Below are 12,722 nucleotides of genomic sequence, written 5' to 3'. Positions count from 1 at the left end.
ATCAGCATCTGAATTAAAATGTAACGACAAATGAGAAGTGTAGTTGCTGAAAATGTGCTTATTTTATTGATGAAACGGTTCATTTGTAAATTTGCTCCGACTTTTCGATAACCTAGCTAGCATCGCAGTGCAGCGCCATCTACTGTTCTGGCGGTGAATTGCTTTCAGCACGCAGAGATGTCGGAGTAGTATAAATTCAACCAATCCGTCCGACTCCTTGCGTCTGTCCGTTAACGGAGACGCAGAAGTATAAATCAACCTTTAGCCTACATGGTGCACAAGCTTATCTGGTGGGCTACTCGGGCCCCCTTCATTTAAAATTAAAATGTATATTTGTAATGTAATTTTTGGGGCGTGGTGTGTCTATCATGTAATCTGAGGCCTTACTGCAGGGTTTAAATCCATGTCCATCTTCACTGATCTGTCCTAAATAAATCTGAAATGATCAGCTACATTTTTTTTTTCACACTTTAAAGATGTCTATAACTTCATGATTTGACAGTGTGGTCAGGGTTTTCTTATCAAGCTCGCCGGCTATGTATATATCACGTTGGTTATATAATTCTTGAAGAAAAAAAGGGATCAAAACAAGCATCTTTACAACCATTTTGAGCCATGTAGGTAGCAAAATGATCGTTAAATAAGAATCCTCAAATGTATATTGCATGCTCAGTTGACAAGTTTTTGAACATTATGGACATTTGTATGTATACATGTATGTTTTGTACGTTCCGTTTATGTAATATGTGGTAGTATGTATTTATGTTTACGTGTACCCCTCTTGTAATATATATATATATAAATTACTATATATATATATAGTAATTTTTACAGTAGATAACTTTTTTGCTTTATATATTTGCTATATATATATTTGGCTTTATATCTATATATCTATATTTAGCAAAAAAAACATAATATATATATATATAATTTTATATGAATTGAAATAGGTTTGGAGGTGATGTAGTTGAATAAACGTCCCTAGTAGAAGCAGCCACAAGCATTTACTTTTCCCAGAAATTGAACCATCTAAATTTGGAGACAAAATAACACACTTCCGGTATTGTTGGAGATTGTTTTAATCTTGTATTGAAAAATAAATTAACGAAAATAACTTTAAAATGCAACAAAAGACAAAATAAGATAAACATTCTTTGCCAGCAGGGGTGGAATTGCAGTGCTCAATGTAGATTACAAATATATATAAAAATGATTTTATTGGACATGTACACAAATCACAAAAGCATTCCTTTACATACAGTAAACTGCACAGTGGCCTACCATGAAACCATTGTTCTTCCAGCTACAAAAAAGGTATAGAAAAATTTATTTATATATGTATATTTAATACACTTGCCCCATGATGAGTTTTAGAAAACTAAACTGTACAAAACAGCACACATTGGTGGTAATGATCTGGATGGAATAATTAAAGAAAAAAAACGAACATGATAATTCTCAAATTTAACGGCAATATACACAATGATTGACCTTAAAAGCAGCTGGTTGAGTGACGAATGCCAAATTCTGAAATGGACCCCCGAGAATCGACATTACCCAATCAGACCCACGTCTGTTTGAGGTTAAGAACGGCAAGTTGCTAAACTATCCTAACCAATAAGAGGGCGAGATTGATGCCATTGCTAAAGCCAGTTCAGAGGTCTCTGATCTAGACGGTAAAGGGTCGATTTCGAATTCAGCAACATTGTGGATGGGGATGCGGTTTAAGAGTAGTGTTTACTTCTGTGGGTAGGTCTATGTAGTGGTGGAAAATATCAACAGAACAAAGCGTATAATGTGGCGCCAACTGATTCTAACATTGATTTTCATTTACTCAAGAGAAATAGAAGCAAAGAAAAAAAAAAAAAAGCTGGTCAGAGAAAAACATTCAACAGCAAAAATATTTAAATAGTTATATTAGAAAAAGTGGCCTAACCCAGACAAAACACTAAAACGACAGCAAAACCATTGAGGACACCTTTCCATAGTCTAACGGGACACACGCACACGTATCCAATCAGCAGTCCAATCAGAGAGGAAGTAGTTGGGGTCTGCTCACAATGCCTTCCCATCATTGGGCACCACTGTTTAAGAGTGGGCCAGGGGATAAGACCAATTACACAACATGGGGTAAAGCTGTAAACTTTGGTACTACGGGCGCCACACCATGGCCGCTCAGTTAAGTCTTTAACTGTGTGCTGCGGCACCTGCTCGCCCAGGCAAGCTTTCAAGGAGTTGAACACAGTCAGTCTAATGTGATCCTCCATGTACTGATAGTTTAGAGGCTTCACCTGGAGAGAAACAGCCGCGTGAGGAACACAGAGGAAGGAAAGAGAAAGGAAGGCGTCAGACAAGGAGGGGAAAGGGGAAAAAACACTTGAGTAGACAGCGGGCAACAACAAAACAAGTACAGAAAGGAGTTAAATGGGAACATTCATTCACAATCAAGTTTACTCAGCCAACAGAAATGGATGTCAAGACCACTCATTTGACGACAGACGCACCACCTGTGATAGAACAGTTTAAAGTACAACAATATTGACATCCCCTCCCCGCTCTATTCTACAACCCTAAATCCCACCCAAACCATCCCCAGAAAATGGAATTTAAACAATTTAAAAATAAAAAACAAGTGCCAACCTGTATTCTACATTTGCTGTGAACAAGTATACAATTATATATATATATATATATATATATATTTTTTTTTTTTAATCTAGACCAGCATGGCATGGGAACCATGATCTACGGGGGGGATTTGGGGAGAGAAATATTTATAATATATTATTATAGTCCTAAAAATTTGAATCTGAAATTGAGCGGGACAGTAGGCGCAGCTAGTTTTTCTTCTTGACATTGTTGTTGGAGGCCAGCCTCGTTCTCTGGGCTGGTATCAAGGCGCCCAGTGTGACTCGACTTCTTGCCACCTCAAAGAGTTTGGAAAACACCTGGAAGAAGGGAGGGGAGGGATGGGGGGGGGTGGCGTTATGTTAGGAGGGAGATTTAAACACCGTTTTGTTTACACAAATACACACACACAAATGAATAGCCAAGCTACAAGTCATCCTGTGTTTTCCCAGATGGCTGGCTCACCTTTCGGGGAGTCCTCTGCGCAAGCAGAAAGGGGAGAGAGCGTGTGGTATACATTAGAGGAGGAAAAATCACACAGAAGTTGAAAGGGGTTTGGAGTCAATGGGTAAACCTCTATGGTATGGAATGTGATCTGAAGAGCAGGTTGGTGAATCACTTATGGTCACAGAGAGGAGGAAACAAATCAAGTGAACTGAAACAAGGTGTGAATGCGAGCAAGTGCTCTAAACAGAACAGTGTACGTAGACTGGGAGAGATGCAGGAGCAGATAATCACCAGTAAAAATAAATAAAGAAAAGGGCACGGAACATCCCCATTGTGAGGAAAGGAAGATAAACCTATCATCTTATTTGGTGACATCAAATGAAAAGCAGATTCTCAAATAGACATGGAAGTGGAGATTATTATTATTTTTTTTTAAGTGACACATGTAGATGTCCTTCTCCGAACACACGCTGCATTCCAAACCGACTAGACCCACCTGCTCCCACAAGGTCTCGGCCACCTGGTCGATTATGCTGCCCACCTCGCGGAACTCCCCAGAGTACTTGGCGTAGGCCCAGACACACAGCGCCGCCAGAGCCATGCCCATCACCAGGTTGCACAGGGTCGCCACCGAGCTGACGCCCACAAAGCCGGTGACGAACGATGCCACGTACATGGCAAACATGACGGCGAACAGCGTGGCGGGCGTGCGTGCCGCATAGAAGATGTTCTTGCCGTCGTTGTGCTTGGTGAAGTTGGCATAGGCCTCATCGAGCGTGCCCTCCAGCTGCTCCTGGTAGCGTCGGCAGAACTCCTCGCCACCCATCTTCTTCACCGAACAGAAGTGCCGCACAGACCTCTGCCATAGGTCGTCGTGGCGACGCTCCAGCTCAGTTGGAGACATGTAAGGCTTGTCTCCGCCGCACACCTGCCGGAGGGTGGAGGTAGGGTTAGTTTTGAGTTAGTGTGGGGATACTAGTATACGCTCAAACACTTGATTACAAAGGCTTCCTCTAAAAAATCAAGTGAACTCTAAGCACTTGGACCCTACGCCTTATACATTTGTAAAGGTTACAAAGGGACTGATGGTTTTATGGTCTCCCACAGCAGTGAAATAACATTGTTAATCCAAAAACACTGGGCTGCATCTCTTTAGGGAGTTTTGGATGCAGCTGCATTGTCACCTTGATGCTTACCAGAGAACAGTCCAAATTGAGATATTCCAGCAACACAGTAGGTACGAAAAACATCTCTTTAACATTTTCTTTGGTCTAAAGACTATTCTTGATAAAGCAATGAACAAGTAAATTCAAACTCTTGCTGTTTATTGTGACAATATGTTTTTACAGAAATCAAATCCACTTCAATCTCAATCCCATACATAGATTTATGGTACAATGTTACAGCACTAGGGGGAGCCATTTCTGTATCCCTCCTATTAGACGAGACGGGTATGGCCGTCTCATGCCCTCCCGTCTCATGCCCTCCCGTCTCATGCCCTCCCGTCTCATGCCCTCCCGTCTCATGCCCTCCCGTCTCATGCCCTGCCGTCTCATGCCCTGCCGTCTCATGCCCAAGCTGTCCAATGGTAAATGCACAGGGTCAAAAATACCAAATCGCAAATTATTGTACGGATGGAGTTAAAAGTAAATTCGTGAGCACATTTGTTGCAATTGAAAAACTTAGAATTTTACTTTTTTTATCCATATAGTTTGCTGATTTCTGGATGTTTTCCCTGATGTTAACGTATATTTAATGAAACCTGCAATGACTGCATCAGCGTTTTATGCTGACATTTGTTAGCGAATATTAGCTAACGTTACCTAGAGCAATTTATGGTTGCAGACTTTGATGGTTTCTTTTTGTGATTTTCCTTAAGGTACACATCAGTGTCTTTAAAAAAAAGAACACACCGCAGATGCCAAAATGCACGGTGTGCTGTACCGACCATCATTGTCCCCCAACCGTCGTGGTTGTGCCTAACCTTAACCTCTGCTACGACTCCTGGCCTTAAACTAATCCTAACCTCAACCGTCGTTGTGAATGGATTTTTAGTTTGTAGTCTAGCTAAAAAAAAACACGTACACCAAAGTAGAAAGGAGAAATAGCGGACCAGACAAGCTTTTATTTTGAAAAGTTGAAGCATGAGACGGGAGGGCATGAGACGGGAGGGCATGAGGCGGGAGGCTGCAGCCATACACTCTTGTATTAGACTGTCAGTGTACAAGTTCAAGGTTTGAGGGGTTACACAAGGCTGTCACACTGCCACTTTCACATTCCCCTTGACAGTTTCACCACCGAATGACCATGAACACAATGATTAATTACTTTCTAAATGAACACTGACGATTGAATCTCTCTAATCGTGGTGAAAACATTTGAGGCCAAAAAGTGTTAAATACTTCTTTGCCTGCTTACAAATCCTAAGGTTAAAAAAAAAATATATATATATATGGTTTTAAAAAAACTGCTGAAGTAAATTGTACAATTACCTGTTCCATTCCTTTGTTGTAGATGTCCTTTGCTCCAGCTACAGCTGCTAGGTTGTTGGCTTCGGCTGTTGCCTAGTTACGGCAAGAAAATAGATGCATCATGATGGCTGTGGCCTTTTCGCCAGGTAGAATGAGTCACATTCTTTAACAATCACACTGCCAAAGGGTTCTCAGAACAGGATTTGAGTTAACGTGATAATACGCCAAATCCTGTCCGTTTTAACACCGAAATGTTAATGGTTGTTTGATTATATATTTCTTGTTCATTACCTGCAACATTGATCTGGGATGAGGCAGCTCCTCACCTTGGTATATTTTCATGTATGCCTAATCCAGAGAAACAATCCAATAGTTAATCGTAAGTTAAAAAAAAAAGTTGTACAAAAACATTTAAATGAATAAGCAACCGTCTAAAATCTTTTACAGAAAAAAAATAATGAATGGAAAATGACTACTTAATCTGTGGTTGGATCATAGCTGCAAAAAATTTTTTAGGGAAAGATTATTAAAGGGGCGATTGATTGCAGAACCGAATTTACCTGTAACAGTTGAATAACGACAGTTCAGTGAATAAAATGGACATACAGTGAATCTGAAAGTCGATTGACACCTCTTTCCTATGTAAATCTCACAATAAAAAAACGTAGCTGTGAAACAGTAGTTCTTGAAAAATGCACCCGCTGTGACGTCCCAACGGGGCTCCACCTTTTTTGGCTCTGGTCTGTACCTTTGTCACGCCGAAAATTTGCTGCGCGCTGCTCTATGTACTTCCACAGAATTACAAAGAAGAACGTTTTTCTAGCATATTGAAAATGGACTACGGGAAAAAATGCAGTGTTCCAGACTGTACAGGGAATGCTGACACTTTTCAGAGTCTTCCTAAGGAACCAAACACTCAATGGGCTTTGTCATGTTTGTTTATATGAGAAGATCTGTGCAGTTCCACCCTCAATTACACATTTGCTCAAACCATTTCAGAGGACAGTCAGCTAAGCTAACAGCTAAGCCGCTGTTGCTGAAAAGTCTGCGTGGCGTTTGCAATAGTCCATCTTGTCTAGATGATCTATTTGAAAGAACTGGAGAAAGGCAGGTGCTAGATACAGGATACGTTACCATTGCTAATAACTGTACCGACAAAATCCTCCTACAGCTTGTGATGAACATAACTAAGGTTGGAACGCCCCTCTTCTCAGCAACAGCTTCAAAGGAAATCCTGCTTTACATTGTCCCAGGTTTTCAAAACCATCCTTGGTGAAATGGTTCGAGCAAATGTGTAATTGAGGGTCGAACTGCACAGGGATCTTCTATGCTAGAGCTACGGTATGGACAAAAATCAGCCATGCCCGTCGAGTCAATGTTAGCTACACTGTAGCTCATCTGATTTTTATTAACGCTGATTTTCAAGGAATGCAAGACCAGCTAGATAGTGAAAACACCTAGGCCGCGTTTCCCAGATTCGTTAAGCGGAGCGTTGTAAGAGCGTTCTAGAGCAATCTTAGAACGCTCCTAAGAAGCGCTTAGCGTTAAGAGCTTCTTAACGAATCTGGGAAACGCGGCCCTAGACTGTAGGCATGTAAAGCTTTCTAACGAGCATGGGTGAATGTGTGATGATTTAGTTTATTGGCAATGGGGCTAACGCGTTATTTCATGTTCCTGACTTTTATTCAAATAAATAACACGTGTTACATGTAAATCTACAATTCACAATGCATGTTTGTCCACATCTTTGTCAGGTTATTTTCCAGCAAGATATCTAGAGCTGAGAGAGCTGATGGAGAACTGAAGCAGAGTTGAATCACGATAGTTTCGTTGCTAAGCTGTAACGTTCTACCCACCTAAGTCAATCCAGTTTGCTTCAACAACGTTCTGTTATCATTTCAAATGATATCTAGACAATCTGTTGAAACCAGTGTTGTGTAGACACAATAGATTTATTTGAACGTTTTTATTTTAAGTCTCCACCTTCGATGCATCAGTGAGTGCTGTTGGCCGTGTTGCGTTTTTGCTCCGCAGCTTCACTCATTGAAAACCAACCAATCAGCGCGCAGCTCATCTAAATATGAATGAGCATACCATAGAAGGAGAAAAGCTGGTGTTCTTTTCCGGGAACATTTCAGAGGATCTATCAGGGGGCATAGAACAGCACCCGGGCCATTTTCAACCCAACCAATATTGCATACCCTATTCGGAGACCTTAAGGAACAGTGTGAAATACCCCAAAACCCAGTCAACCACCCCCTTTAAAAGGGCAGAGTAATCATGTTGCAAAATCCAATATTAGAAATCCAACATGACTTACCTTAAAATACTGTACAAGGTCTCGGCAAGTGACTTTCGATCCTCCAATTTCTTTCTCCACCAAGTTATCCGGCGACAACAGAGTTGGCACAAGGTTCACAAGTTCCGTCTTGAATTCACCGTCGATATCTATGAAAGGTTTAAAAAACATGTAACAAAATGAAATCACCCGTTGATGTTCAACTTGCAATGGACCTGATCCTACCCCTTAGTCTGCCATCAAAGTGGGGGTTGGTGGCCACCTTCAGACCAGGGTGGGGCAAAAGGAAGCAGCTGATGTTGGAGAAGCAGGAGTGGATGTGCTTCCTCACGTTCTGCAGCTCCTCATGCTGGTTCTGTTTGACCTAGACACACGAGACGACAAAAAGTACCCCCCCCACACACACACACGCCATAAAAGTTATGTACATGTTAAGTAAAATAAAAAAGTGGCGACTTGTATGCAGGATAACATCAATTGATAATTAAATGAATCATCACAACAAAAAGTATTATCAACTGGCATCAGGGGCTAGTTAGGTTGCCAATTGGCTCAATGAGTCAAGATTTCCTTTTTTAAGTAGTGCTTCCTCCCCATCTCCTTTTCTGGGGTGTGAACTCTTGACTAGGGATGCACCGATCCGACTTTTTCAGTCCTGATACCGATGCCTGGGCTTTGTGTATCTGTCGATACCGATCCAATACCGTTGTTGAATTAATAATAAACTGTATACCTCCCACCTTATACCTTCCTTCCACCATTTGGAAAAGACTAAAGGCACCAGACTTTCCTAACTCATACAAAATAACAGGTGTAATCTACTGCATTCTTATTTATTTGTTATTTAAAAAACTATCGTGCATCAAAATGCGAAAATAGAATGTAATCAAACATAGGGCCTATTAAAATAAATAAAATGTAGCAGTAGAAACAAAAGTGTATTGGTCAAACATACAATAGTAATCAAACAGCAACCAAACATTGTAAACATGTACAAATATTTGAATTCTTATTTATTTGTTGTCGCTGGTGTGTAAACCATGGAAGTTTTTAGCTTGAAGCATTGCACTGTGCGGTGTACAGCTCGTGTCCAACCAGTGGACAGAAACTTAAAAGCAACATGGAGCGAGCCAAAGAGTTGGCTGCGTGGAGATATTTCACGCTTGCAACGCCAACTAGTTCGTCGGCTGTTTGCAATGTCTGTAAAGTAAATGTTTTGAGGGGTGGTGGTAGTACTGCAAAGTACAATAGTACCAATTTAATCAAGCACATCCAAAAGCACAATGCTAGGAGCACGCAGAATTCCTGCAGCTCAACGACTACTATACTGTAGAATCTACAGTGTAGAACATATCGTCGCACATATGTGATCTTCGAATGCGGGTCTCACAGCGTAACGTTGCATATGCGATTTCGAAAATTCCAACTGAATATTTTCCGATAGACAAAAACTATGCGACAAACGCTGTATGGCTTCAGTATGTACTAATGAGAAGGCTAACAGGTAACACTAGCATGCTAGTAGCATTGCTTCGAGTATTATGTTGCTGTGGGCACCGTCGGAAATATTTAGAACTCAAGCATCTAAAGGTTGCCTGGATCGGCCAGTGGATCGGCTAAATTTTCAGATCCCCGATCCTGCTATTTTGTCAATATCGGGGCCGATATCCGATCTTAGTATCGGATCGGTGCACCCCTACTCGACTCACAAATGCAACGACCAGCTCCCATAAACACTGGTTTAACCAGCTATGCCAACGAAAAGCTAGCTTGGGTGGGAGGTATTTATACTGAGAAGTGAGTTTAACCAACACTAAAATGTTACATGAGCAAAAAAAAAAAAAAAAAAAAAAAAATGGTGGAAAATGCATACTTGCAACCTCTTCTCCAAGAACGTCTTTCCTCCTTCTAAGCCATAAGGATGCTCGTAGGGGTAGCTCCAGTCTCTTATAAGAAACATGAGAGTCTGATGGGAGGAAGGACAACATTGTGATTAATGACATTTGCTTCACAGATAAAAATCTGTAAATCACAGTAATGATTTATAAAGATCCCATGACATGCTGTTTTTGGATGGTTTTATATAGGTCTTACTGGTCCCATAATACTGTATCTGAAGTCTCTTTCCGAAATTCAGCCTTGGTGCAGAATTACAGGCACTACGAGCAGTCCCACAATGAGCTTTCCTCAGGACACCCTGTTTCTGTGTCTGTAGCTTTAAATACTGTGAGGAAGAAAGCGGCGGGGCTAACTGCCATGCTTAGGTCGTTTCCAAGCCATGATGTCTCGAGGAAAAACCCATGTCGTGCTTGCACGGTCGTAGCTCGTTTTTTCCATTGGTGGGCCAAATTCTGTCATCCTTTATGTCACAATAAGTGACGTCACAATAGGGGATTTTCAAAACCAAGCGTTTGAGCTCTCATTTTCTAAAAGGCGGCGAAGAATACCCAGGGCTTGGTTTACACCTATTGACATTTCTAGCCACTGGGGGCAAAGGCAGGCAAGGGGAACTTATTAATGTTAAATGACCTTCAAAAGTGACGTTTTCATGTCATGGGACCTTTAACTGACTGCATATGACCAAGGATACTCATTCTTACTGAAGGATTAGGAAGTGCGAAAAAATACCTGAAATGGCTTCTCATAAATTTCTTCCATGGCCAGTCTTCCATACTCGGTGAAGAGCTGGGGAGAGAGAGTCACCTTGTCAGCATGGGTTGAAGACATTATCCATGGAATTAAGGCAAACTACTACTTTGCGGTATGACCAAGGTCTTGGCTTAATCATTTTGTATTCATTTTGGCTTCAAAGTTGCTGATACTTCTGAAGGTCAGGCAGTGCATTATGCATATAACTATGCCCTGGAGGGATCAAAACAACAAACAAAAGTTTAGTTCAATTGAACTGCCAGTTAATTGAATACTTTTGTATTTTTCATCTAATGCCTTTTTAATTGGTTTTGCAGCAACAGAAAATTATTAATAACACCTAATTTTAAGATTAGATGGATCCCTGAGTAGAAAAGGCATTGTTACCTAATTTTTTTTTTTTTTTTTTTTAACACCACCACCATTGAGGCTTTTCACATCTTGCCGCATGAATAGTACCTTTCCAGTGAGGTCACTGGTTCAGTGTCGTTAGTCCAAAGCTCATAGACAATGCAATTCTGAAGATAAATCTGACACTAACCTGAAGATGTTGGAGATCATCTTCTTGAACGTTCTGAGACAAGTTGTAAACCTGCAACACAACATCATGAATTAAACCAAATTACAACACAATACAAGATTAAGGCACATCCGTGTTTTTGTTTGTACCTGCACAGAGCTGGTCATGGTGCTCAGAGCAAACAGCGTAGCACAATCTTTGATGGTTGACTGGCTATCAAAAGCCCCTTGTGTATCTATTAGGAGAACAGCGACCTGTGGAAAGCAAGCACATTAACCAGGGTTCATACAGATACTGTATGATGAAATTCCAGTACTTTCAAGGACTTTTTAAGCACTATTTTGGGGGACTACAATCAGATCTCATTTATCAGACATATACTTGAAATTAATCCTTATTAAAGCTACATGTGTAATTCAATCAAGAGCAGCAAGTGATTTTCCCTTTTTCTTTTGTTCTTTGATTAACATTAATGAGACGGACAGCAGTGGGTTTTTTAGACGGCTGTCTTTTTTTTTGTCTCTCTCTAAGAAGTGTTACGCACATGTGACACAAATCCAGTTTCTTCCAGCTCTTCACCTTCATTTAAGACTTAGAAAACGTATTAAAGACCGCTTACAAGGATACTCGCCAAGATGGTCATTTTGACAATGTTCTGTTTCGTCCTCAAGTAGGCCTAATCAAAACGGTACTGGCGCGCACTGGCTGAGAAGAAGCGGCTTTCTGTTTGAGTCTGGTGTTTGTACAAAGAATCAGACAGCGCTTCTTCAGCACCGAATTGATTTCTATTTTGGCTGTTATCATGCTTGAAAAACACTTAAATTGATTGAGAACATGATCATATGCTATAACGCAAACCAAAGAATGCCAGAAAAAAATCAGATGGTGCTTTAATTAAATTAGCAGGAGGGGGATGGGCTGAGGCGTTAATTTTAAGCGAAAAGGTTTGTTTCTTATGAACACTTCAAAATGACTTTGTAAATTCATATATATTGTCTTTAAATAATTCAAGCACTTTTCAAGTACCTCGTCATTAATATGACGAGGTACTTGATGGGTTTTCCAGGACTAAAGTTTCAAAAAGTCAAATTCAAGTACTTCAAGCATTTTAAGCACCTTGTCCTGATTAAAACTCTGCAACCACATCACCTGTCAGGGCACACCATCAATGATACATCACTGACCGTATGCATCATCTGCTATATCATCAAGGATATAGCGCTCCTTCATGTGCGAAGAGATTCCTTGGTACAAGGTCTTGGTAGAAGCACCCAGAGGAACCCAGCCCAGGTCTTACCTCACTCCCATCAGGCTTCTCCACCACAAACACCTTGCTCCAGGCCAGGATGCCCGTGGTCTCCCTCTCACAGCCCCCCCTCCACGTGAAGCCCGTTAGAGGGTCCTCATGGCCTCCGATCCAAGAGTGGCTCGACTGAAACAGGGAGGAAAATGACACTGTTGTTAAGGGTGGGTCATAACCAAGGTACGTGTGCGTATCGGATGCTCTGTTTTTGGTACTGCAGGATGCGTTTTTGCTTGAAGATCCTGCAAAGCTAATTCCATGATTTGCTTCTCAGTAGTATACGTGTGAAATGAGTTCCTGAAAGCATGTGCAAAGCGCAAAAACTGTCGGACTGAAACGTCACAGCGACCCATCTACATCAGATCACAGATGGCTGCGTTCTGTTACACAACAGGTACGATG

The 12,722-nt window shown here is 41.1% G+C and overlaps 1 protein-coding gene across 3 annotated transcripts in view; it reads right to left on the bottom strand.

Moving 5' to 3' along the window:
- Positions 1 to 1,064: 1,064 nt before the first annotated feature.
- LOC124483503 (atlastin-2-like) overlaps positions 1,065 to 12,722 on the bottom strand; it is a 33,675-nt gene continuing 22,017 nt past the window's right edge. The window contains exons 3-14 of one of the 3 annotated variants that reach the window (XM_047043990.1): positions 12,315 to 12,449; positions 11,167 to 11,271; positions 11,039 to 11,089; positions 10,477 to 10,533; positions 9,722 to 9,814; positions 8,074 to 8,212; positions 7,870 to 7,997; positions 5,841 to 5,897; positions 5,571 to 5,642; positions 3,575 to 4,006; positions 3,097 to 3,111; positions 1,065 to 2,951 (exon numbers count right to left, since the gene is read on the bottom strand). In XM_047043990.1, coding sequence (XP_046899946.1) covers positions 2,841 to 2,951; positions 3,097 to 3,111; positions 3,575 to 4,006; positions 5,571 to 5,642; positions 5,841 to 5,897; positions 7,870 to 7,997; positions 8,074 to 8,212; positions 9,722 to 9,814; positions 10,477 to 10,533; positions 11,039 to 11,089; positions 11,167 to 11,271; positions 12,315 to 12,449 — 1,395 coding nt within the window. In that variant the 3' untranslated portion in view covers positions 1,065 to 2,840. The other 2 variants (XM_047043991.1, XM_047043989.1) reach the window with 2 other exon arrangements.

Source organism: Hypomesus transpacificus, chromosome 21 (genome assembly GCF_021917145.1).
Source record: "Hypomesus transpacificus isolate Combined female chromosome 21, fHypTra1, whole genome shotgun sequence".
Lineage (NCBI taxonomy): Eukaryota > Metazoa > Chordata > Actinopteri > Osmeriformes > Osmeridae > Hypomesus > Hypomesus transpacificus.
This window is presented reverse-complemented; position numbering and strand designations above follow the sequence as displayed.